Source organism: Equus caballus, chromosome 1 (genome assembly GCF_041296265.1).
Source record: "Equus caballus isolate H_3958 breed thoroughbred chromosome 1, TB-T2T, whole genome shotgun sequence".
Lineage (NCBI taxonomy): Eukaryota > Metazoa > Chordata > Mammalia > Perissodactyla > Equidae > Equus > Equus caballus.
In genome coordinates this window covers 67,572,488-67,599,318 of record NC_091684.1, presented here as the reverse complement: position 1 = coordinate 67,599,318, position 26,831 = coordinate 67,572,488, and the positions used below count along the sequence as shown (strand labels likewise).

Here is a 26,831-nt window from a genome sequence, read left to right as displayed (position 1 = left end):
GCAGACAGAGAGTTTTGTCTGCTGCCTGGCGGAACTCATGGAGTAGATTCTTGGAAGGGAAATTGCAAAGTCAAAGGGCATCACATTGAAAATTATTGTAGACATTGGCAAATGGCCCTCCACAAAGGCTGTACAAACTTACATTCCTACCAACAGTATATGAGACTTAGATCATGGAAAGGTGGAGCAGTCAGGAGAACCAAATTTGAGGTGACAGGTCAGTAGTAGAGCCTGAAAGGAGGAACCTCAGCCCAGAGGACTGGGAGAAAGTCTACTTCTGCAGGCTGAGGATGGGCAGAATAGAGAGCACCCCAGGGTCGCTCACAGTGACATAGTATTGGTTACTTAAGAACCCAAGGTGGGAGGATGCTTCATGCTATTGGGAAGAGAGAACCAGGACCTTTACCTCAATTCTATCACAGGAGGATCACAGCCCTTTGGTTCTTAATCTCTTTTGGATTATGGACCTCTTTTAGGATTTGATAATCCTAAATCCCTGAGTGTGCACACATACTCACACAAATGCACCTGCAATTTTGCGTATAATTTTGAAGAGCTAACTGAAAATCTCAAAGTATTAGACATCATGTACAAAGCCTGGACTAGCCTTCTGAAGGATGAGATACCATGTAGTCATTCTATTCCTCCCAAACAAGGCCATCAAAAGGCTAGTAGTCCTAGCTATCCCATCAGCCAATCAGGTTCATAAGTGAGTCCACCTGAGATCAGAGGAGACCAACAGAAAAACCACCCAGCTGAGCCCAGCACAAACTGATAACTTGCAGAATCATGCACTAAATAATAGCTTGTGGTTTAAAGCCTTTAGGGGCAGGGCCGGCCAGAGGAGGCAAGCTGTCCCAGGCCACAGTCACCCGCCCCTCTGCTCGCTGCAGCCCTGCGCTCCCACCATGCCCTCCTGGTGCTGCAAGGCGCTGATGGGGAGTCATCTCCATCTGCTCAGGGGGCTGGTTTGGCGGGCAGTGGGCACTGCGGCATCAGGGATGGAGAACGGCACATCACCATCTTTGGGGAAGTCAGCAATTGCTCCTGTGAATCGGATCCAAGTAACGACTTCTGATAATTGTGTGGTAATTTTCTCAAAAATATCTCATTCTTACTGTACAATGGCAAAAAAAACTTTTCCATTACACAAATGTTAATTATAAAGTGGTAGAATTGGACATACTTGAATATGGAAGCCAGTTTCAAGATGTTCTTTACAAAATGACTGGTGAAAGAACTGTGCCAAGAATATTTGTCAATGTAACTTTTATTGGAGTTGCAACTGACACTGATAAGCTCCGCAAAGAAGGGAAATTGTGTCCACTAGTTCATCAGTGTTCTTTCTTTTAAAAAAGTAAGAAGAATTTTAGTGTTGTAGATTCTCATAACTTTGCTAGTAAAATGTCAGTTATTTAAAGTGATAATGTCTTTTAAATGTTTGAGGATGTTTTCAATATGTGAATTATCTTCATGAAAAAGTTGTAGAAATAATGAACAATAAATCACTGTAGAAACCTCAAAAAAAAAAAAGCATTAAGTTTGGGGACGGTTTATTATACAGGAAAAGCTAACTGATACAATCTCCATGAAGAAAACTTGGAAATGCTATTGGGGGACACCAAAGAAGACTTGAACAAGTGGAAAGACATACCATGCTCTTGGACAGGAAGAATCAAGATCATGGAGATAGCAATTTTCTCTAAGTTATTTTATAAATTAAATAAGCTACAAATGAAATACTTTTATAATCAAATGAGCTGATTCCAAAGTTCATATAGAAAAATAAAGTCAAGAAGAACCAGGAAAAAAAATCAAAAACAGAAGAAGAGGAACTATACCAATCAGATATTACAGCATATTATAAAGCTTCAGTAATGAAAAGAGGATAGAACTGGTCATGAATAACCAACATAACAAATAAACAGAATAGATAGTCCAGAAACAGACCTAAATATATGGAGGAATTTTGTATGGTTCCTAAGCAAATTTTAAAATCAGTATAGGAAAAAAAAGTTGTGTAATTAATGTTTCTGGGGAAACTAGATAGTCATCTGGAAAAATATAAAATTTGTATGAGTCACATTTACCTCAAGATTCAAATGTAGCCCTTTAGGCTCTCTGAGTAGCACCATGGCAATCAGCAAGAACAAGCACTTTAAGAAAGGTACCAAAAAGGGAGCCAAGAAGAAAGTAGTTGATCCAATTTTTAAGAAAGATTTGTATGATGTGAAAGCACCAGCTATGTTCATATGAGAAATAGTGGGGGCCCAGCCTGAGGGTGCAACCATTCACATGTGCCACTTCAGTGGCCCAGGGTTTGCCAGTTTGGATCCCAGGTGCACACCTAGCACTGCTTGGCAAGCCATGCTGTGGCAGGCGGCCCACATATAAAGTAGAGGATGATGGCCACAGATGTTAGCTCAGGGCCAGTCTTCCTCAGCAAAAAGAGGAGGATTGGTGGCAGATGTTAGCTCAGGGCTAATAGTCCTTTAAAAATATACATAAAATATATATATATAAAATAAAATATATATAAATAAATAATAAACAAATATAAAAATATATTTTAAAAAATATATATAAGAAATATTAGTAAAACTAGTCATGAGAACTCAAGGGACCAAAATCACACCTGACGGCCTCAAGGGTTGTGTGTTTGAAGTGAGCCCTGTTGATCTGCAGAATGATCAAGCTGCACTTAGAAAATTCAAGCTAATAACTGAGGATGTTCAGGGCAAAAACTGTCTATCTAATTTCCATGGTGTGGATCTTACTTATGACAGAATGTGCTCTATGGTCAAAAAACGGCAGACCATGATTGAAGCTCTCTTGTTGATATCAAGACTACCAATGGTTATTTGCCTCGTCTTCTCTGTGTTGGTTTTACTAAAAAACACAACAATCAGATTCAGTAGACCTCTTATGCTCAGCACCAACAGGCGTGCCAAATCTGGAAGAAGATGATGGAAGTCATGACCCAAGAGGTACAGACAGATGACTTGAAAGAAGTAGTCAGTAAACTGATTCCAGACAGCATTGGAAAGACACAGAAAAGGCTTGCCAATCTATTTATCCACTCCATGATGTCTTAGTTGGAAAAGTAAAAATGCTGAAGAAGCCCAAGTTTGAACTGGGAAAAGTCATGGAGTTTCATGGAGAAGGTTGTGGAAAAGCTACTGGGGATGAGACAGGTGCTAAAGATGAATGCAAGCCACCAGCCCAAGAATCTGTTTAAAATTCAGACTTTTAATGGTGATAAATAAAAAATCCTATTTGTGGAGAAAAAAAGATTCAAATGTTAAAAACCCTGAAAACATGAAGTATTAGAAAAAAAATGGGTATATATACTTTTAAACCTTGTAGTAGGAAAGGTTGGTCTACAACATAAAACACAAATGTCATTAAAAAAGTATTAACAGAAATGCTGGTAAATTTTACTACAAAAAATTTAAAATTTATGTTAATAAAAAAATTTATGTTAAAACAATTGTAAGAAGACTGAAAAGACAATCATGAAACTGGAATAAATATACGCAACTCATATCGCAGACAAAAGTGAAGTTCTCTAATATATAAAGAACTTCCACAATTCAATAAGAAAAAGCCTAATAACACAATAGAAAAAAGAGTAAATGATATGAACATCTAGGTCGCAGAAAAGGAAATACAAATAGTTTGTGATATTTTAAAAGATATTAAACCTCACTCATATTAAAAGAAATGCAAATTAAAACAGTACTCAGAGAACAATTTTCCACCTATCATGTTGAGAAAAATATTCAACTTTTCTAACACACTTGGAGCTTGTGTGAGGAAAAAGGCATTTTTATACACTGCTGATGAGTGTATATTAAACCACCTCTGTAAGGCAATTTGTCATTATCAATCAAAATGTAAATGCACATAACCTTTGACCTAGGAATAAAGATATATTCTGATGCATGGAAGTAATGTATGGACAAGATTTTTCATTGCAGCATTATTTGCCATAGCATATAATAAAATTTTATGCAGCTTTAAAAGAAACTGCATGAGGAAGTTCTTTTATGTACTGATATGGAAAGATCTCTAAAATACAAGTAGACACAAATAAGGAGTACAAATGCTAATATTTGTGATAGAACAGGAGGTGTATGTGTGTGTATATATATCCACATTTATTTGCTTATATGTGAATAAAATAACTCTTGAAACTTGCACATTAATTATTTGTATGATAGGAGTATACATTTTAATTCTACTTTGGTATGCTTTTTCCTAAACTTATGCATGTTTACTGATCAAATAGGCTAGCAGTACTTTTACATACTGTTTAAATTTATAAATGCAAATTTGTTTTAACAAAGTTGAACTGTTATGCTGATGAATTTTATTTCAAAAGTTTAATACATTTTGTCGTTTATCAGCTTGAAGATATTTTCCAGGATCTTTAAGTAACTTAAGAGCTTGGACTGATTAATTTAATTGATGGATATTCACTGGGTACTTAATTTTTTTTTTTTTTTGAAATTAGCACCTGAGCTAACAACTGTTGCCAGTCTTCTGGGGTTTTTCTTCTTCTTCTTCTTCTTCTCCCCAAAGCCCCCCAGTACATAGTTGTTATTCTAGTGGTAGGTCCTTCTGGTTGTATTATGTGGGACACCACCTCAGCATGGCCTGTTGAGCTATGCCATGTCTGCACCTAGGATCTGACTGGCAAAACCCTGGGCTGCCAAAGTGGACCGTGCAAACTTAAACACTCAGCCACAGCACCAGCCCCTGGATAATTTCTAAGCAAAGTGGAATACTGAAACATGCATACCGAGCATAATTTAACTTTATATACTTTTGCTCCTTTTTTTACGTCTACAGAGAGCCTATATCTCTGGGTCTGTTAATGAACATGTTCATTTTTGTCAAAGAAGTTTTACTATACAGGACACATATAGCTGCAGAAATTTGTGAACTCTGCTAGTCTGCTAAAATGCTAATGGGTGGACAGTTCACAGTCACAAGCATCCATCCTCTGGTTTCTCTGTGAAATAGAGAATTAAATCATGTTTATTTTATAATCACTATTTATAAATCACTTAACACATGTTTATTTTATATCTGTTTTACAGTCATGATTTTATCTTTTTTTTTTAATGTACCTTTTAATAGCACACAGGACAGAAGCCCTATTCATTATAATTCTTCACAAAAATGGAAGCCTTAGAGTTAATTCTTGCCCTTAATCTTAGATGAGAAAACCTGGAAGGCAGTAACTGGAAGATCAGAGATGGTGTTAACCTTCAACAACCCTAATCTTATCCCTCCTACTCACCCTTCTAGTCGAGCGGGCCTAAATAATCTTTTCCCACCCTACACCACCAGGTGGGGCTGGATCAAGGGTCCTAGCCCTGGAAGGCTAATACCAAACACGCATAGTCTGGAAGGAACCAGGAGGGTGAGGGAGCCAGATTAGATTATTGAAGGTTAATACCAGTTTACATGATCTTTCAATTAGGATTAAGGGAAAGAATTAAATTCTAATGCCTAAGGTTTAGTGGTGGGTCCTGTTGTATTCAGTTAATGGGTTGCTGCAGCAGCTGAGGGGAAATGAAGATAACATGAAGTTTAGAGCTAGGAGATAGAGATTTTTTTTAAACTTTTTATTGAAGTATAACATGTATACATCTTAAGAATTGAGCACACCTGTGTAACCAGCGCCCAGATCAAATTGCAGAACATTACCAGCATCTGAGAAGCCCCCTCATTTTTCTCAGTCACCACCCACCCGCAGCACACACAAAAGTCACTCAATACTGAGTTCTCACAACATGGATTAATTTTGCCTGTGTTTGTACTTCATATAAATTGAATCACACAGATTTTTTTTGCGAAAATTTCTTTCATTAATTGTATTTTTCCAAGATTCATCCATATTGTTGCATCTAGTGGTAGATCCATTCATTATCTAGTCTGCTGTCAATACGAATTTGGGTAGTTTCCATTTTAGGACTATTATGATAGTACAGCTGTGAACATTCCTGTCCATATCTTCTTATGCCATGCATTTCTCTTAAGTATATACCTGGGAGTGGAATTGCTAGGTCATATTTATTTCTATATCTATCAGTTTGTATATATATATAAAAAACGATGAATTCATGCTGATACCGCTGATTCCAATCTAACACAACAGGGCTCATTTTACCCTCTCCCCTTTCCTCATTTGCAATTCCTTTCTTCAACAGTGAGAAACGTAGCTCCCATTAAATATAATATATTTTCTTATTTGCACAATCCTAGAATGCCCATAAAAAGAACTGCTAACCCATATTCCCCAGCTCTGTCTGCTGACAGGGCTTAGAAGCAATGACGCCTCAGTGCAATGAACACACTCAGCACCCAGATCTTCATTTCTAGATGTCATTCTCCAAGAAAAGGAACCAGGGTTCCTTGGAGAAATGACTGAGTCTAGGGAGGGGGCAATGAAAATACAAGATGAGCCTGAAACATCTTGTGGTGTCAGAAAGTAAGGAAGTGCTCAAAATAGAATGGGAGTATTTCAAAAGGACGCAGGAGCCAACTTGAAGATGCTCCTAATGACCATATGTGGGACAATTTGAGCAACAAAACAAAAAATGTTAGTAATGGATTATAATCTGTAGAATAAAATAAATATCAATGAGTTAATACTGGAATAAATAACTGAATAAATAAATAGGAGGGAAGGTACAGCTCATCCTTACAACTGAATTTCAATTAATAAATGGAGAAGGAATTATGCAAATAGAAAATCACCTTTGGAAAATCAAAGGTAATACATATTGCAGACAAGAATCATCAGTGAATGCTAGAATTAGGTAGTTGAAAGTAATGATAAAAAGATTTGTATAGTCTCAAAGTATCTCCCCAAACAATACTTATTAATTACAAAAAGGAAAGCAGTAATTTTATAGCGGAGAACCCTAGCAGACATCATCTTTACCACATCATCTTTCAAAGTGAACATCACCAGTAATGAGACACAGCAATATCACATGTGCCTTCTGATATGATGCACTGGGAACGACACAACATCACTTTTGTGGGATGCTCACCAAAAATGGATAACTTCAACCTCATCATGAGAAAACATCAGACAAATACAAGTTGAGGGACACTCTGCAAAAATAATTGGCCAGTACTCTTCAAAACTGTCAAGGTCACGAAAGACAAAAATAATTGGCCTGGACTCTTAAAAACTGTCAAAGTTATGAGAGAAAAAAAAAAAGACTGAGGAGTTGTTCTACATTAAAGAGTCCTTAAAGAGACATGACAATTGAACGCAGTGTGGGATCCTGGATTACATCCTGGACCAGAAAAAGAACATTAGTGGGAGAACTGGCCATATCTGAATAAAGTCTGTAGATTCTTTAACAGTAGTATATTAATGCTAATTTCCTGACTTCGATAATTCTCCTGTAGTTATGTAAGATGTTATACTTGGGGAAGCTGGTAAAGAGTATTCAAGAACTTGCTGTATTATTTTTGTAAGTCTAAAATTACTTCAAAGAAAAAAGATTTTTAAAAAAGAAGAAGGGGGTGGGGCATGATTGTGTCGTGCTTCAGCCAAAAACCCTGCAAGCACCTCTGCCTACGGCTTAAAGACTGACTCTCCTGAGAGTGGCCTTCAAGGCCCTCAATAACCTGGCCAAACATTCCCCCAGAGCTATTGCCCTTCACTCTCCTATCACCCGCCCACACCCCACCAATCTCCACAGCACGCAGTACACACTGCTTAGAAAAACCCTACTCACGTTCAAAGACCTCCTGCACAGGACCTTGACTGTGCACCCGCTTCAGGAAGCAGAGGGAGCTTCTGGCTCTTCCTGGGTCAGCAGCTGACTTTCCTGACTCCCTGGAAATCTTGAACTCCCTCTAAGGGCCTCTGCAGGCCAGTCAGGCATTGCTGACACCCTTTCTACCCTCAGGAAACTCGCAACCTGCAAATGAATAAGAAAGGAAACAATAGTGACAGGCTCAGGACAGCTCAAGGAGGCAGGTCAGAGAAAGGCAAGGGAATCACATCTTCTGCTGTGAAGTAGGTGTTCTTCTTACTCCCTCTTTGCTAGTGAGGGAATTGAAGCTCAGAGAGGTGACCCGCCTAAGGCTACACAACCAGTAAGGTAGAGCCAGGTTTGAACTCAATTCCCTGCTCCCCTGGCTGAGGAATTCAACTCTCAAATGCTTTGAATAGTCAGCCAAGCAGGGTCCTCAGACAGCTTACATTTTACCCCAACTCCAACCTCAAGGAGCAAAATGAGATCTTCCTAGAGAACACTGCAGACAAAGTTCTCAAAGAGCTGAGGGACATGCCAACTGACTCCCTACCCACCAAGCCCACAGAGGATCCTGGAATCATGGATGAACTTGTTCTCAGGAAATGTCAATGGCTTTTACAATGAACTAAATTGACATGAGCTATGTGAATCTCTGCAAAAATATCCCAAAGCTGAGCAGGTGGGATACCTTGCTAGACACCATTTGGCCGGCTTCCTCCACATTTAAATGTGGATTCATCACTTCAAAAGACACTGGTTGGGAAACTGCTGTTGCAAAGCTCTGGGTGAACCAGCAAACCCACCTGGTAGAGCGGCAGCGGCGATTAACTGAGCGACAGAGCGTGCTTGACACCAGTGCTTGACACCAAGTCAGAAGCAACGAATGTTGGCTATTAGGACTACAATTATTGATATTATAGTTGTTCATATCAAACCTCTACCCTCCCCACACACTTCACTTCTCCCTGTACCCAGCAGGTTTTCCCATCTTCCTATATCTCCCTCCCTACCGGGGAGAATTCGGGACTGCATGCAAGACAGGGAGTATATTTTATTTTTTTAAAAGAAAGCACTTCTTAAATTTCAACTTGTCAAGACCCCTGCCCCACTCAGCTTTCCATCTCCCAACAGAGACCTCCATACCCACACCCCACTGCTTCACTTTCTCTGACCATAACTTACGTGGCCCGGGGCTAGTGGTCCCCCTCCATCTCTGTGGAGAGGAGGTGACCCGGCCCACCCAGCATGGTCTTGCCTGTGCCAAGACAAGAAGAAAAGGAGGCTTTGTGTGGCTCTGACCCCTCTGGCTACTGAGGCCCTTCCAGTTAGGCTGTCACTCTTCCCTGATCTCTACCCCTAAAGAGACGGCCAGCCCCTATTTCTTGTTTCCCTTGGCCCCTTGCCTTAGGCCTGGGCTAGGAAAGCAAGACTCCCCACCATTTGTCCCCTCAGCACAGCTAGGGTGGGAGGCCGGTGTGCATCCTGTAGCATTGCCTGTGGAGGCACGGGCACTCTGGAGGCAAATCTCCACATTTCTGAATGGCATCTGTGTGACCTTGGATCACCTCCTAACTTCACCGAGCCTCACACTGTGTTCACTGTGGATCTTGATGTTACCTGCCAGAGCATTAGATGAAAGAGAAGCTCTGCACATTTCGGTGCTTCATTTATGAGGTGGTTATGGGTGGTCTCCCCCTAGCCGCTCTGAGGACTTGCCACTCTGAGCCCCCAAATACCCCCTTTGCCCTCTTCTCACCTTCACCTCCCTCCAGATTCCCTCACCATCTAGTTACACCTCTGGGGCCTGAGAGTCAAGAGGTCTGATAATGCAAGAGTACGGATTTCAGAAGCACATCTACCTGGTTTTCAAGCTGAGATTCGCCACCCTCTGACCTTGATCAAATACATCTTATTTGACAAATGAGATAAGGATACCTACCAGATAGGTTTATTGACGCAAGGATTAAATGAACAACACGTATATGGCCTTAGCACAATACCAGTTTCAAAGAAGTGTAGCAGTAATAATACATAACAGTGTTTATTGTCATTAGTCCCAGCTGGCTGCCAACTTGCTTCGAGGCCTGGCATATGGTTGGCATATTTCCTAGTTCCTGACAATGACACCAGTTTCTCTTATTTTTAATTTCATGGGTCATTTTTAGAGAATGTTGAAAGGAGGACATTAGCAAACTGGGTCCTTATTAACATCTGGAAGTTTTCCTTTACCTGTTTGGGCTGGCTTCTATTGGTATGAGGAAATAAATTGATTTCCAAACACTTATCCTAAATCCAGCCAATTTATGGAGTAATTCAAGTAGTTCTTCTAGTTCTAAGATTTCCTAAGAAAGCAATTTAATCTTCTACTGATAACCATAATTTGTCTCCTTCCCCATAACTCTTCATTTGTGCTTTATTGCATTGATCAGATCATGGATAATGAACAATTGTGATGGTATCATCTTTACTTCATTCCTGGCTTAATGAAGAATGCCTCTCTCTTTTCTCCTGTATGTACATGTGAACTATTTGTTTAAGATAAAGGTAATTATATTGTTAAGGAAATCTCCCTTTATTTCCTTTATTTCTAACTCTTAGAGTTTGTTGTTTTTAAGCAGGTACGGCTGCTTAATTTCATCAGTATTTATTCAAATAAGGTTATTTTATTTTTGTTCTTTGACCTTATGACAGACATGATGGCTAAAGACTTTTCTGGAACTCCACTTGGGAATGAATAGCTAACCAATAATTTATTTTATGTTCAAATTAGTGGATAAAGAATGGACTATGCAACAAGGAGCATTAGAATATTTAGACGTCCACTGGGGGAAAAATTTTGTTTGAACTTTTCCTCTCAATCCCATAAAAAATTCTAGATGGATTAGAGATTATACCATTAAAAAAACTTAAAACTATTTGAAGAAAATATTGGAAAATATTTTTATGGCCTTGATGTGAGAAATCATAAGCAGTGTGTAAAATCTAGAAGCCATAAAAGAAGACATTGAGAGATTTTGCTACCCAAACATCCAAAACTTTTGTACGATGAAAGGCACCACAAAGAAAATTAAAGACAATGGAAAAATGAAAGAAAACATTGCCAACATATACAACAAGCATTGGATTACTAATCAGAATATGTAAAGAAAAGAGGAAAAAATATTTGAGTAAAGCTCAACTTCACTCATAATAAATAGCATGTAAATAAAAACAAGAAAGTAACATTTTTCCTCATCAAATTGTCAAAATTTTAAAAGATAAACACCCAGTGTTGGGGAATGTACATGGCTGCTAGATCTACAACTTCAGGTCTCCCACTCCAGAAGCATTTTATGTAAATAGCACCCCTGCAGGACAACATGGACTACAATGTGATGGGTGTGTCTTGGAGCAGTGCTCTGAGTGCCAGGCCCCTCCTAGGGACTTAGTGAGGTTTTTGTCTACCCAGCAAAACATAAAAGGCTCTCTGACTCAATGATTCCTCTTCCAGGAATCTAGTCTTTCAGAAATACATGAGTATGTAATATGTATATAAAGATATATGCAAAAGGATGTTCATTAAAGCATGCTTTATATTGGAGAAGACAGGAAACAAACTATATGTCCATCAATAGGGGATTGTCTGGACAAATAATGGTGCACACATTCATGAGATATTTTGGAACTCTTAAAAAGAACCAGATGGATTTAAGTGTATTAACATAGAATGATCTTGGAGATTTGATGTTATGACTGTGATAAGCATTAATGTGAAAGCAAATCCCCAAAATATCTATTATTCAATCCCAGGTATATACAATGGTGTCTGAATACGTATTAGATAGATAGGGCATGCATAGACAAGGAACTGGAAGAGTCCACCAAGCTGAGGGGACTAGACTGGAATCACTGGGCAGGAGGAGTTAGTGATAGGGAGGAGTTTCATGTTTTACTCTGTTTGCTGTATTACTTTGTGACTCTACCACAATATGAAAGTATTGTATATGTGTTGTGTTTATTGCAAATTCAAAATATTAGGTGGCCTGCTCGTTCTGAGCTTCAAGAATCCCTGTGGGTCTGGCTATTCTTTGACAACTTCCCACCTGGGTAAACTACCAAGGACTGTCCTACTACCCAGTGTGAGAAATTCTTTTTTTATTATTATTTTATAGAGGTCGCATTGGCTTATAACATTGTGTAAATTTCAAGAGTACATAACTATATTTCAGTTTCTGTATAGACTGCATTATATTCACCACCAATAGTCTAGTTTTTATCCATCATCACACATGTGTACCCCTTTATCCCTTTCGCCCCCCCCCCCTCCTCCTTCCCCTCTGGTAACCACTAATCTGTTCTCCTTATCTATGCGTTTGTTTTCTTCCACATATGAGTGAAATCATTTGGTATTTGTCTTTCTCTGTCTGGCTTATTTTGCTTAGCATAATACCCTCAAGGTCCACCCATGTTGTTGCAAATGGCACAATTTTGTCTTATTTATGGCTGAGTACTACTCCATTGTGTATATATACCACATCTTATTTATCCATTCGTCCATTGATGGGCACTTGGGTTGCTACCACATCTTGGCTATTGTGAAAAATGCTGTGATGAACATAGGGATGCTTGGCATTCCTGAAATAAACACTTTTTCTGAGCTAGCTCATCTGGGCATCCTAATCTCCATGAGAGCTTTTTAAAAATTTAGATCCAACTTTCTGCCCAAGATCTGCTGACTCAGAACCGGAATTTCTGTGCCCAAGGCTATTACCTGGAGGAGGAAGTGAGAATTTAGGATTACTGGATAGTGTGGTGACTGTACTGGACAATTGCATAGCCACAGTGAGGAACAGAGAAGGCAGAGGGGCAGCCTTAATCTGCCAGGACTCCAGTTAACCTAATGGGGACCCTTGATGGATAAAGACATGCTCGTGGGTTTGCTGGTGAAGACGCTCTGCTTACAGCCAGGTGAGGCACTCAGGCTCTGCAGCACAGACGTCGGGGCTGCAGCTCTTGCTTTTTCTTTTCACTAAAACTTAACTTTTTTTACACTTGTTGGGTGGGGTGTCCCATGGGTGAGGATTCGACTATTGTGTTCTAAACTGGAAGGAGGTGGGGACGATTTGAAGTTCACTGAAAAACCCACCCAGCTCTTCTTCTGATCTTGCTTAGAATGGAAAATACAACCCGGCTCTCAGGGACCTAGTATATATTATTATCTAAGGGCTGGTCTGCAGAGACAGCAAAACTGGATTCAAATCCTGACTCCACATTATACCAGCTGTGTGACTATTGGCAACATTCTTAACATCCCTGAGCCTCAATTTCTTGATCTGCAAAATGGATGTAATGATGTGCCCCTCATGGAGTTGCAGTGAAGATCAGAGAAGTGGTGTATGTAGAAGTAAGTCCATCACAGCTTAGCTACTGTTTATTAATATTATGGTGGCTAATAGACTGTGAGCTCCTGGAGGGCAGACATATGTGAACATGAGAATTATTTCCTTTCCTCCCACCTGCAGAGGTTACCTAACAACTATCTAGTACAGAGATTAAGTATTTGCTGAACACTCTGATTCTGATTCTGATTTAGTTAGGGCCTGGGCCTTTCATTGCCTTTGAGCCATTTTAGAAGTCGGCAAACTGTAATAGCAATGCAACATAATTCTTGTCTATAGATATGCAGATAATTCCTGTTATAGGTTCAATTAATTCTCCTCCCTCCCTGTGTGGAAGAAGCCAGTTTTACCTCCTTTGGCACATTCGTGTCAATATTCCAGCTCTGTCTGTTTGTAGGACTGGTTGTCACCTCTTACTGGTTCCCTCATTAATGGTGAGTTAAAATCTTCAGCACATGCTCGTTTTATATCTGAATGAAAGTCATGATTTTACCTTTTTTTTGTAAAGTATCTTTTAACATTACTATTACTCCTTTAGCAAAATAATAAGTTTCTATAGAAGGCAGACACCACTTTTGAGTCTACTGCTCAGGGCCAGGCGCTGTCACAGGCGGACAGAGAAAAGCTTCCATGCTCCAAGCAGTCAGTGTTCAGATCCTGTGCCACAGCTGTCGGTGACACAGAGGAAGGCGCTTCTCTCTAAGCTTCAGTCTGCCCATCTATGAAACGGGCTCACAACCAGTACCTGGGCCCCGGGACCCGTCGCCTAGAACCCACTCCCTCACCCCTCTCTCTCCCCTTCTGCGCCCCCACCCCGGGAGGCGCGGGGAACTCAGAGGGCGGCTCCCTCCTGTGCAGGCGCCCAGGCTAACACGTTGGCCCCTCCGCCTGCGGGGTGTTTAGGCTCGGCGCTGCCCGCACGTTGCGGAGGGGGCCTCTGGAGGGGGCTGGTTCGCTCAAGCCAGAAAGCCGGGAGCCGCCCAGGAATTTTGGCTAGGACTGAGAGCATTTCCTCCTGGGCGGGCCCGGCGCGATCCTGGGGAGAGCAGCTGGGGGCAGACGCTGCGCTGCGCTCGGCTGGGCCGGCACCATGCGGTCCCTGCTCTGCGCGCTGGCCGGGCTCGCCCTGCTCCGCGCCGCGGGCGCCTTTGTCGGTGAGTGGGACCCGGGTGCCGGGTGAGGGCGAGGGCGAGGGTAGGGGAGAGCTGCGCCGAGCGAGGTAGGATGAGCAAGAGAGATGAAGGGAGGGAGGGTGGAGAGGGGGGAAGATGGAAACAGAGCCAGATGGAGAGAAAGCTGGAGAAAGAGATGCAGAGAGGGGGAGAGAGAGAGAGAAAGAGAAAACAGAAAAAGAAAGAGAAAAAGGCAGATGGGCAGAGAGAATTAGAGAGAAAGGAGAAAGAGAAGAATAAAGAGAGAAAGGGAGAGGCTGAGAGAAAGAGACTTTGGAAGTAAACAGATGGGTATGAACTATGAAGGAGGAAAGATAGAAAAAGGAGTTTGAGAAGCAAAAGGTACAACCAGGAAAGAAATAGAGGAACTAACCTGGCAAGAAAAAGAAGGGAAGGGGAGGAGAGAGAAGGAGGATATTGAGGAAAAGAGAAAGATTTGAGAGAGACTTAGAGTGGAGAAACCCGATGCCCAAGGAGAGAGAGGAAGGGACAAGGATCACAGGGTGGGAGGTCAAGTCTACAGGGTGGGGCAGCCCCCCAGGCCAGCTTCATCCAGAAGGCCTGCAGAGGCGTCCAGGCCTGGTTTTACTGGGCATTGCCGGGGAAGCTAAGCTTCCACAGTCGGATGACCCAGGCCTGGCCTAGCACAGCCAGCCAGTCAGGAACCAGGCAGGCGGGCCCAGGAGAAAGGCCACTGGGTCACCTGCCAGGAGGCCTAGGGGGGTTCTGCTGTCTGGGGGAGGAGGCAAGTCTCCAGGCTTCCGGAGAGCTTCCCTGAGCCCCTGAGTTGCCTTGGGTGGGTGGGTGGGAACAGGGTACAGGAGAGAGAGGTCCTCTGGGTGCTCCCCTGGCTGGGATCCTTGCCTTGCACTCTCTTCCCTCCCTTCTGCTGACAGCAGTCTTAGTGCTGCCCCTTCACAGGTGAGGCTCAGACAGGATGGCTGCAGATGTACTTACGGTACACACAAGTGCTCATTCCACCCCCACCCCCAAGACTCTGCACAGCACTTTAGAGTTTACAAGCCACATTCCCATTTACCCAGCATCTCGTGCAGGCCCCAGCCAGAGACCACTGGTGCTCATCCCAACTGTGCAGGCGAGAGGAAGGCTGAGGTCTCCCCAAGCATCCAGGCCTTCTGCCCTCTCAGTCAGCCCCTTGCCCCCAGCCAGGCTGCCCCTCATCAACCTGGAGTCACCCAGCTGAAGTGTCTATGTTAAGATGGAGCCCCCCTCACCTGTGCCCAGTCCCTTTTGGGGCACAGTGAACTGTGGGAGTAAGCTCTCAGGGAAAGGATTGAGGCCAGTGCTGAGCGACCTTGGATGTCACTTCACTTCTCGGAGGCTGTTTCGTCCTCTGTAAGTTGGGGAGAATAATACTCACCCCACAGGGCTGACTTCAAGGATTGGATGAGAAGGAAAGGGCCCAGCATGGAACACGTCTCAACACATAGCCTCCTTCTCTTGTCCCCTCAGACAGCTCCACTGATCTCTCTGACTCTCAGTTTCTCCACGTGTTAGGGAGGACCAACAACCACTTCCTCACAGCCTGTGAAGAGTAGCTGGGATGATGCCCAGCACAGATCCAGGCCCATAGAGCATGAGCTTCCCTTTTGCTCCCTCTCCCTTACCCTCCTCCTGGAGTCCCCAGCTCCAGGAGCTGAGGGGACAAAGCTTCATCTGTGCTCCCCTAGAGGGAGGAGCTGGCTGCTACCCACAAGTGGCTCTTCGTGGCCCCTTGGCCACAGATGGTATATACACTTTAATTTAAAACTGTTTTTAAACATTTTCTTTCTGATTATGCTTGCTCATTGCTACACATTAAGAAAAAAAAGAGGAAGTATAAACATACTAATGTAATTTCACATTGAGGTCACACATTTTTGTGTATAACCTTTCAGACTTCAGATAATATACCGTTGTTTTTCTTAAATTTTGATTATGAAATCTTTTGGATAGAAGAGCAGAATAGTATAATGAAGCCCCATGTACCTATCACCCCTCTTCAAAAAGGGTCTATTCATCTACAATTCCCACCCTCCCTCCTCTCCCTCAGATTGTTTTAGAGGAAATTCCAGGCATCATATATTTTCATCTATAAATATTTCCTTATGTATCTCTAAAAGATAAATAATCTTTTAATAAGCATAACTGCAGTACCATTATCACACCCTAAAAATGAACAATAATTCCTTAGCATTATCAAATGTGCAATCAGAGTTCAAGTATCCCTAATTGTGTCATATGTTTTTATATTTGGTTTGTTTGATCCAAATAAGGTGCGTGCATTGCTTTTGTTTGATATGTCTAAGTTTCTTTTAATATGTAAGTTCTCTTTTCCCCTTTTTTTAAAAAAATTTATTTGTTGAAGAAACTGGGTAATTTGTCCTGTAAAGTTTTCCACAATTAGATTTGAGCTGATTACATCCCCTAGGTGACATTTAAATGTTCTTCTCTCCCCTGTATTGCTTATAGATCTAGAAGCTTGATCTAATTCCAGTTAGATTTTTTTTTTTTGCAAGAATGGTCTTTATTGCTTTAATTCGCATTTCTTTGATTATTCCTTAAGTTAGACTTTTCCTTCAAATGCATATTGGTCATTTCTACTAATCTGTGCAAATTGTCTTAGACATTTTAATTTTGGTATTGGGATTTTTCATATTGATTTGCAAAAGCTCTTTATGTATTGCATGAAGCAAACTGTTTTGTGTTACTTGTACAGACTTTTTTTTAAGTTAAGGCTTCAGCTAAGTCCCTTTCCTATTTTGCTGTCAGAGGGATCTGAAGGCCTAGAGCCTGGTCCTTTTAACCAGTGTAACCATTCTCACCCATGCCTTGGGGCCCATCAGGGAAGCTCTCACTGTCCACTGCTGCTGCAAGTCCCCGTGGACGTCTGTCCTGTATTGGAATTCTGCTTTTTACTTTGGGTGAAAGGGGAAGATGCTGAAGGGCTGTGGTGAGGATCACAGCATTTCTGTTTACAAAAATGGATGTTGTGGGGAATGAACCACCCAAAGATAATTTGACCCAAGGCACACTATTTGGGTTCTTATAGGGCCTCCAGACAGCTGCAAAGGTGTCATGTGTGCAGGTCCCCTTTGCCCATACCTGTCCAGATCCTTATTTACAGAGCAGGCAGCTGAGACCCCAAGATGGGAAGCCCTTAACTTATACAAGTTCACATGATTGCCAGGACACAGTATAGACAGTGTCTAGCAGGTATATTTAAATTCTGTCCCCACCACCTCCTACCTGTGAAATCTTGGGCATGTTACTCAAAGATCATGTGAGATCTTTGGTTTTCTAATCTGTAAAAAAGGAGGTACTGAGCTCACGGATCAAATTAAATGAGATCATGTCAGCACGCAACAAAAAGCCTAGCATGTAATTAGTGATCACAAATCAAAAGTAACTTTGAATATAGAGGATGGTTATGCCTATTCTCAAGGTGAAGAAACCAAGGATCCAGCAAGTGGGATTGGCTTGTAACAGAGCCCAGAAAGCCAGGTCAGCACTCAGCCCTTTGTGCACTTGTTGCAGGAGCCCCTGCCAAGCATCCCTTGGATCCCTGCATGGGATTAGTCCTAGAGCAGACACTTCCCCATCTTGGGGAGACCTGATCACAGTGATCTAGCAAGGAGCACTGGCTCCATGTGGAGAGTCGGCGCCCTTGGGGGCTTTCACTGCCTTGCTCAGTCTTCAGCTCACCTGGTAAATGCTTTCCATGGTGTTTGCACATCACTTGGCAATTCCAAGGCATCTTCAAGGGTAGGATCCCCTTTGATCAGCACAGCAGTCCCTCAAGGTAGACAGGGCAGAGCAGGTCCCTCACAGACGAGGAAGCTGAGTGAGAGGCAGAGAGCACAGTCAGTAAGCAGTGGAGTTGGGACTGCGTCTCCCACTCCCAGTCTTGTGTTCTTTCACAGCACGTGGAGAGAGGTTTATCCTGGATGGCTGTTTAGACCTTCTCAGTATTGTGGAATTTTGGAGTGTTCTAGTAGTACATTTTAACCCAGTGGATTAAAAAAACAGTATTCCAAGATAGAAGGAATCTGGATTCTATACAGACTCAAGGAGCTGCCTGCCAGCCCTGACCACCAGCCAGTCTACCTCTGAACCAATACATGAGAAAGAAATAAAAAACGTCTGTAATCGAGGGGAGTTCTTTGTACAACTGTCTGGTTTGTATCCTAAGAAAAATACTAACTTAACCAGATACTGAATGTATTGGAAGGACATTGGTAAGCTCTCAGACTGGTCAGCTGGGCTCAAATCCACATCTGGAAAATGACGCGAGACTGAGGGAGATAGGACTTGTCTCTAACAGAATGGAACAAAACGAAACAAAAATGTGCCTCAGAATCTGAGCTCTCTCTTTGGGGGCTCGAGGGTCTCTCTCCTGTTTCAGCCAGAGCATTTCCACAGATTGGAGTTCTTCATATAATTGTTTAAAAATAGTATTCTTCTAGTTAAAAAAACAAAAAACAACAACAAAAAAAACACTGATAGTTTTGAATAAATCATAAATTTTAATACAAATATTGAATGTGGTAAAGTTTATTATTCTCTTATATTGAATGTGGTCAAATATAATTAACCCCAAAGTGACAATTGTTCCTGGTGGAATAGATTATGTCTTTGATGATTCAGGAGGCACAGCAGCACGCCTCAGGGTCACCACCGAGAAAGTATTTGTCATCATCCAGCATGGCAGAAATCATTTGAGTTGTAGGCACCTTCTTAGTGTTTGGGTCCCAAATACAAAAGGTCTTCTATGCCTATGAGTGGGAGGGGGCCGTACTTCCCACCTCTGAGGACCAGGACGCAGTGGCCATGTCTCTTTAACTAGAGAAGTTATCCCAGCACCTCCACCTGGGCCTCTGGGCTCTAGCACCTCTGCCTGGGCCTCTGGCTTCCACCAGCAGCCTGCTCTCCCTAGTGCACAATGTTCCACCCATGGCTGCCATCCAGGGTGCACACAGGCCCTGAACGGGAGGCAGGCCAGGGAAAACAACCCAGCATCCAAGAAAGTCCATTTCCCAACTGGCCAGGGCACGGAGGGTGGGAGCAAAGGAAGGAAGGAACACAGAAACCACAGCTTTGGCTGCTCAAGGGTGGTCATGGTAATCCTTCAGCTTTCCCCACTCCTACTATTGTTTGAGCTTTCCAAAAGTCCCGTAAAGCAGGCATTATTGTGTGTGTGTGTGTGTGTGTGTGTGTGTGTGTGACACCCAGGTCTTGCCTTGCTGGAGCTTCTGGCCTAAGAAGAAACTTGTCTTTGACTCATCCCAGTTCTGTCCTTGTAGCTAATTTTTGAGGCCTCTCAGTAGGCTTTGAAAGATAGCAGAATTGTGAACTACATGTGGGTGGCAGTGTCTCGAGCCTACCCCACCCTGTATTACAGAGGAGGCAGCAGAGCCTCAGGGAGAAGGAAGTTTCCACAGGCCTCCACCAATTAGTGGCCAAGCCAGGCTGAGAACAGTGTCTCCAGTGTATTTTCTGCCGTCATGAGTTGAGGTCAATGCCATGAGGATATGTGTAGGGGAGGGAGCAGCAGTGCAGGATGGTTGTGGGGTCCCTGGTCCTGCCCCCAGCTTTCTCTCTCAGATGAGCTTGTCAGGAGGACTGGATGAGCTCATGGACAGTTGTGCAGTGGAGCGCAGGGCACAGTTCTGTCCAGATGTAAAGGATTAGTGCTGTGTGATGTGGAGCGCAACCTCAGCCCAGACTTTTCCCTGGAGGGGTTTTGGAGCCAAGTTAGACCTCATCGAAGAATGTAGAGAACAGGATGTTTTGGGCCAATGGAGAGGAGCAGATTCATGTCATTCGTGACTTACAAAGCTGGCAGATCCCCACTTGGCCGGCAAGGTCACATTGCTTGCTCTTGGCCTAAGCTGGGGGAGCTTTGAGGGGAAAAGCGTAGTTTAGAGAGGGTAGTGAGGCTCAGGGGAAAAGTTTGGCCAAAGGCCCCTGGGCGGAGCCTGCAAAGGGTATGTGTGAACACAGATCCATGTTGAGACAGACCCCCATCTTCTCAGACAGCCCTCCCTGTGAGTGAGAACAACTCTTCCTGCCTTCTCCATCTTTCCTCTCCAGGCTGAGCACCCCTGTTCTTTCAGCTGAGAGAAATGAGTCAAAATTTGGAGTCCCTTCGCCATGGCACCTCTACACCTGCTCCTGTCTGTCAAAGGCCTTCTCACAATGTATGGCCCAGAATGGAGCATAGCCCTCCAAGTGGGGTCTCTCAGATCACCACCCTCCCTTGTCCTGAACATTTTATATCAATGCATGCAGCCCATGATGACTTCTGCTTTTTGCTAACAATCCTATCAGACAACTGGCTTTTGTTATAGATATTTCAAACCATATATACAAAGATAGAGAGAATAATGATTCCATGTCCCCCATTACCCAATTTTAACAATTACCAATCTTGGCCAATCTTATTTGCTCTATGTACCTACCCATGCCTCCTCCCACTCCCAGGCCTGGATTATTTTGAAGTAAATCCAGGACATCATAGCGTTTCATCTGTAAATATTTTAGTATAGATCTCTAAAAGACTCCCTTTTAAAAAAAAAAACCAAAGTGCCATTATAATGTCCCCTTCCTTCCCCAAAGTCAACAAGAAGCCCATTGTCTTTTGAAGAGGCTTTTCTAAGTTCAGTGGAGGGAAATAATGAAAAGGAGAATGTAAAAAAACAAATTGTTCTCCACAAAAGATGCTTAGAGTGGAAGGAAGTTTTGTCCCTGCTCTGGGTTCTCACCCCTGAGTGGAAGAGCTAGGATCTAGAGAATCGCAGGGCAGGGGGACTCTGGCAGAGTTCCAGAAGGCCAGATTGCTCAAGTGAAGTCAGGAGAAGGCCAGGGTGCTTGGGGTCCAGTCATTTACTGATTGTGTGACCTTGGGCAAGTTACTCAACCTCTCAGAGTGACACATCATCACCAGCAAAATGGATCACCATCTCTGTCCTTACCTTAAGACCTGCCACCCTTCTGGGCAACTTTATATGTCACTTTGAGCAAACCAACCAATACCAAGGCCTTACAGTTACAAGAATTTTGCATCTAGAAAGATTGAACCCAATAAGTCTTACCTCCATTCTGCTTCAGATGTCCGCATCCATGGCTACAATCTTGATACTGTCACTATGAGGTTGCTCCATCTCGAAAAGCTAAAACTGCAGTATCCATTACCACTGTTCCTTCTGTTACCTCCATCATCTCATCACTTCTCCCAACTTAGTGGCCCTCCAATTGGCCTCCTTTCCTTCCTTATCCAAGCTAAGCTCCAGAGCTCATCCCCTTAAACCATTGCTGGTCAAATCAATGCTTTTGTGCTCTTACCCTCCACCACACTCATCCTGCAGACTCTCAGGTTTTAGCTCCATCCAGCCATCTGTCTTTGCTGCTCTACACCCAGCCTGCCAAGCTGCTAGGGGAGGAATAGCACTTCCAAAGTTCCTCACTGATGTCAGGTCATCCCGCACAGTCCTATACTGCCTCCTGTTCCCTTCATCCCCTTTTGGAGCCATCTCTTTATTCAAGCCCCCAACCCAGTGGTGTGCTGATAAACTGGCTCTGAAAAAAAAGAAAAAGACACTTGCCAGTTTTTATGGTGTAAATGCTCTCACCAAGACTCCCATTTTAGTGGCTGTATTTAACAACCCACGCACAGAATTTCTGAAAATTTAACAACTAGCTCTCCTCCTTCCTAACTCTCCATGAATTTTCAGCAGATGAAGCCCCTCTTACTTTACAGAGTGAATAGAGGCCATCAGGTGGGAAGTCACTCAACTTTTTGGACCTTAGAGATCTTGGAGCAGAACTTTTTTACCCAGTTTTGCTGCATTCTCTCTCTCTTCCTTCCATGTTTTTCCTATACCCCCACCATCATTTCTGGATTCCTTGGCCTCTCATCCCTTCAGGAAATGCATTCCTTCAGTTCTCCAGTCTTCTTCCTGTTCCTCAGGCTATAAGCATGGTTGTGTTTCTTCACTGCTTAAAAAACCAGAAATGACAACAATAAACACTTGTGTGGACCTTGTGATGTGATCTCCCTTGTTTCACAGCCAAGCTTCATGAAAACATTTTCCTTCTCATCCCACTGCAGTCTAAACTTTGCTTTCTTCCACAACTCCACTAAAAGTGCTGGGGTAGAATTTAGCAGTGACTTTGCTGTTGCTATGTTTTTTGGTCCTTATCTTTCTAGACCTCCCTGCTGCTTTAGGCCGCGTTGGCTGCTTCATCCTCTGTAAAGCTCTTTGCTTCTCTTTGTTTCTGAGACAGCATCCTCCTTCCAAGATTCTTGGAGGTTCTTCAAGGTTCCAGCCAACTCTGATGCCCTGCCAGCATCTCAGAGCCACCAACTCTGAAACCTGAGTTCGGGACCAGGGCTCTAAGACTTCTGGTGTGAGGGTTGGTGGTGCCAGGAAGAACCAGGGAAGAACCAACGTAGGGAGAAAAATGATGAGTCAAGAGTTGAACAGGTTGAACTTCAGATTCTCTGCTTACCAGCTGTGTGACTTTGGACGTATCATTTCATCCCTCTGTGAATCGATTTCCTTACATGTAAATTGGGGATAATAATAGGCCGTTGTAGAGGTTGACTGAGTTAACACATTTGTTTAGCCCACTATGTGGTACATAGTAAGCACTCATCAAATGTCGATAGTGCTAACTGGTCACCAATGTCAATGCTACTACTAGAATATTTCCTTACTCTCTATTCCTCCTGCTACTGCTTCCTTTCGTCACTTCTTACTTTATTACTGCAGTAACTTTCCTTCTTCAAAGACAAATCCCTCCAATTCACTCCCTGTATTTTAAAAACTCATATATGACTATGTCACTCTTCTGTTAAAATAACCCCCAAAACAAGCATCATGATTGGTTTATTAGGGCCTCTGGCTTCATTTCTAAGACCCACCTCTCCAGTCTCATCTCCCACCCACCCTGTACTTTGCAGCCACTCCAAACTCCCTGAGGGTTTATACACTGAGCCATGCTATTTCATGCCTCCCTATCTTTGCACATGCCATTCTCCCTGGCTGAGACCTTTCCTCCCTTCCTTACCTTACCCAGTTCAGGCAGCAGCTCCTTGAGGAAGCCCACCTGGGTCTCCAGGTGACCATGGCCATAGAGATAAGGGAGTGATTAGGGGAGCCCCACACTCACACCCTGACCCACACTGAGCCTTCCTTTGCTTCTCTTTGTGATGTTTTCAGGACCCACCTCACTTGAGCCCAGTGCTTTACAGGAGTCTCCAGTGTTACAGGGAAACTGAGGGCCCCACAGTGACAAGACTTGTTTTCCCACAGCTGCGGAACCCCTCATCCCCTCCCACGGAGACCTAGCTCGGAGCCCCAGGTGTGACAGACACCTGGCTGTCCACAGCCGTTTACACGTCATAGAGGAGGTAATAAGGGTGACCGGGGAGGACATGCAGCTTTAGGACCACCTGCCAGGCTGCAGGCTTTATAGGGCTGAGGCCAACCTTCCTTTGGAAAATCGGGGAAATCTAGGCCAATCCTGCTTTCTGGCCACCATGTTAACCATCTCCCTGCCCTACCTCGGTTGTTAAGCTGACCAGCCACCAACAGAGCTGCCTCTTCTGGGGCTCTTGCTCATACCAAGCCAGAGATCTCCACACAATTACTGGAGAAGTGGAAATTCATTCCCTTAGTGTTGTTATATAGCCACGGTTTGTAACCTGTGGTCCCCAAACTTGTGCGGGTGAAAATTCCAGTTTATTTCATAAAACTTTAACTGAAATTTAGCATTCCCATTCATTCTAAATGCAGACAACAAACCGTAGTAGTAATTACAGCACCGTGACTTTGTCATTGATAGAAATCAGGTAATTTCTTCCAATTATAGTTTTTATGAATATCTCAACATATCATTCATTCTCATAAGTATGTCAAAATTATGGTGGCTGTTAGATCTGATGCTAGATCATGTTATGTAGTGAGTTAAATTTTTTACCTCAAAAATTTAATTTTGGGATAAAAACTAGACTACTGGTGGTGAACACGATAGTCTATACAGAAACTGAAATATCATAATGTACACCTGAAAGTTACACAATTACAAGCCACTATGACCTCAATAAAATAACTTTTAAATATTTTAACTTTTAATATTTGAATAATACTTTGATGCAATGGCTGTTCTTATAAATCCTATATTTTATTTTTTCAGTTAAAGCATTTTCTGAGAAGGGGTCTGTAGGTTTCATCAGACTGCTAATGGGGTTCATTCACAAAAAAAGTTAAGAACCCCGAATAAAGAAAATTTCCAAATCCCAAACCTGTCATTTGGCAGGGTTGCCACCTGGGGGCAGGGCAACAAAAGGAATGTTAGCTCGCAGTGACAAAGTCCTGAAAGGGAAAAGGGGATCTCAGACTCCCTCCAGGCCAAACCTGTAAAACTGCAGAGTGCCAGAGTGACCTTAGAGAGAGAGCTCCTAGGATTTTTGTCATCGGGGGAACTGGAAGGTAGGTAGGGGCAAAACCTGAATGAGGAGGTCCCAGGTTGCCTGTCACTCAGTTCTGTCCCCACTGCACCCCAGTGGTCCTCCAGGTGCTCCTTAGGATGTGGCTGATTAAGCGGGACTTGGCACCACTCTTGTCCTCCACTCACCCTGCCCCTCCCCCACCCCCACCCGGCTCCCATCTCTCCTTGCTCTAGATGGTGGAGAAGACGGTGGAGCACCTGGAGGCAGAAGTGAAAGGCCTGCTGGGTCAGCTGGAGGAGCTGGCCTGGAACCTGCCCCCAGGACCCTTCAACCTGACCCCTGACCTCTTTGGAGAGGGTGAGCAGCTCAGGTAGCAGAGACTATAGCGTCTGGGGCTGGGCAAGCAGGATAGGGATGGCTGATCCACCACACAGGTGTAGCCCTGACAAGCTAGGAGCGGCTCCAGCTCCACCTGGGACAGAAGTGGGAAAGCATCCACCTCACCTCACCCTAAGTGTTCTCTGCCCCTACCCCCACCCTGGAGGTTGCCACAGCCACAGCTCGGGGCTCCTGGAAGAGCTGGCCCCATTCACCTGAGGGCCACTCTCAGCATCACCCTGACACAGAGCAGCTGTGTCCTCTGCTGGCCCTTTTCATGCCTCAAACCTCCTTGGCTCCTTTCATCTCCCTTCCAAGGAACCAATTCTGTGGCAGCATAACACCCTCTCAGGGAAGACTGGCATCCTCTGATCAGGCAGTGGAGGGATTGCCACCCTGCTCCCTCCTGGAGCCCTGTGTTTCCTGGAACAGGAGTTCCCTGGGGACTGGGAGGGGCAGTAAGGAAGCCTTCAGCACCCTCTGCTTGCCCACTCCAAGGCTACTCCCTTTCTTTCAGATCCCTCCTGGGCACGGGAGGCGGAGGAGCCCGGCAGCTGATGTGATGTACCTGTCAGACAGCTTTCCTCTGAGAACAGAGCCGTGCATTCTGGCCTTCCTTCCTCAGCTTTGTACACAATAAAAGCTACTTCTTTGGTCCCCTCTGTGTCTCTGTCAGTGACCTCTATAGCTACAGCCCCTTCTCCATCTACTTTCATGCCCTTAGGCCCACATTCACCTGCAGGCTCAGACCTGGGAGCCCCTGGTGAGTCTGTGCTTCTGCTCTCCTTATTTATAGGAGCTGATGGGGCACAGAGATAAGGCCAAGAATCCTACGGTGACACAGGATAAGGGCCCTTTGAGTAGCCTTCCTGCTCAAAACATGGCCACAGATGAACAGCAGCGGCATCACCTGGGAGCTTATCAGAAATGCAGAATTCGGGACACACCTTGGCCTCCTGAATCAAAATCTACTTTTTAATGAGATCCCCAGAGGATTCATGGGCACATTAAAGTTTTTTTAAAAAAATTTCTATGTAAAATTCACATAATATAAAATCCAAAATTTTAACCATTTTAAACTACAAATTCAGTCACTTCAAAATGTTGTGCAATCACTACTCTCTAATTCCAGAACATTATCATCATCCCCAAAAGAAACCCTGTACCTATTAAGCAGGTATTTCCCATTCCCTCTCCCACCATCCTTTGGAAACCAGTAGTATTTCTGTCTCTATGGACTTGCCTATTCTGGACATTTCATATAAATTGAATTATACAATATGTGGTCTTTTGTGTCTGACTCTTTTTTCACTTAGCGTAGAGTTTTCAAGGTTCTCTCATGTTGTAATGTGTATCAGTACTCTGTTCCCTTTTATGGCTGAATGATATTCCATTGTATAGATGAACCACATTTTATTCACCTATTCAATTGATGGACATTTGAGTTGTTTGCACTTTTTGGATATTATGAATAATACTGCTATGAACATTTGCATATAAGCTTTTGTGTGGATATACGTTTTCATTTCTCTTGGGTCTATAACTAGGGCTGGAATTGCTGAGTCAACTGATAACTGTGTCTAAGTTTTGGAGGAACCACCAGACTGTTTTTGCACAGCAGCTGTACCACTTTACAGTCCCACCAGCAATGAAC

The 26,831-nt window shown here is 43.4% G+C and overlaps 1 protein-coding gene, 1 long non-coding RNA gene and 1 pseudogene across 6 annotated transcripts in view; 2 read left to right on the top strand and 1 right to left on the bottom strand.

The window, feature by feature from the left end:
• Positions 1 to 22,364, bottom strand: part of LOC102151008 (uncharacterized) — a 46,894-nt gene extending 24,530 nt beyond the window's left edge. The window contains exons 1-2 of the long non-coding RNA XR_011437640.1: positions 18,049 to 22,364; positions 7,770 to 7,955 (exon numbers count right to left, since the gene is read on the bottom strand). This is a non-coding gene — a long non-coding RNA (uncharacterized lncRNA). The remainder of the gene's footprint in view (positions 1 to 7,769; positions 7,956 to 18,048) is intronic.
• On the top strand, positions 2,134 to 3,238 carry LOC100073026 (small ribosomal subunit protein eS1-like; annotated as a pseudogene).
• On the top strand, positions 14,013 to 26,458 carry PLAC9 (placenta associated 9). Of its 5 annotated transcripts, none has more exons than XM_001503144.7 (4): positions 14,013 to 14,325; positions 23,661 to 23,758; positions 25,033 to 25,156; positions 25,695 to 26,458. In XM_001503144.7, exons 1-4 carry the CDS (start codon positions 14,262 to 14,264, stop codon positions 25,733 to 25,735), a joined length of 327 nt encoding a protein of 108 aa, XP_001503194.3. In that variant the 5' UTR covers positions 14,013 to 14,261; the 3' UTR covers positions 25,736 to 26,458. The 5 variants fall into 5 exon arrangements, with proteins under 5 accessions (XP_001503194.3, XP_014588696.2, XP_005602582.2 ...); XM_014733210.3 differs by having other exon boundaries at positions 25,033 to 25,169; XM_005602525.4 differs by having other exon boundaries at positions 14,016 to 14,325; positions 25,974 to 26,458.
• The last annotated feature ends 373 nt before the right edge of the window (positions 26,459 to 26,831 follow it).

Coding starts and splice junctions, on each gene's coding strand:
- PLAC9 (XM_014733210.3), top strand. CDS start 14,262: ATGCGGTCCCTGCTCTGCGCGCTGGCCGGGCTCGCCCTGCTCCGCGCC. Junction 23,759..25,032: donor GTTTACACGTCATAGAGGAG/GTAATAAGGGTG, acceptor TCCTTGCTCTAG/ATGGTGGAGAAGACGGTGGA. Junction 25,170..25,694: donor GGAGAGGGTGAGCAGCTCAG/GTAGCAGAGACT, acceptor CCTTTCTTTCAG/ATCCCTCCTGGGCACGGGAG.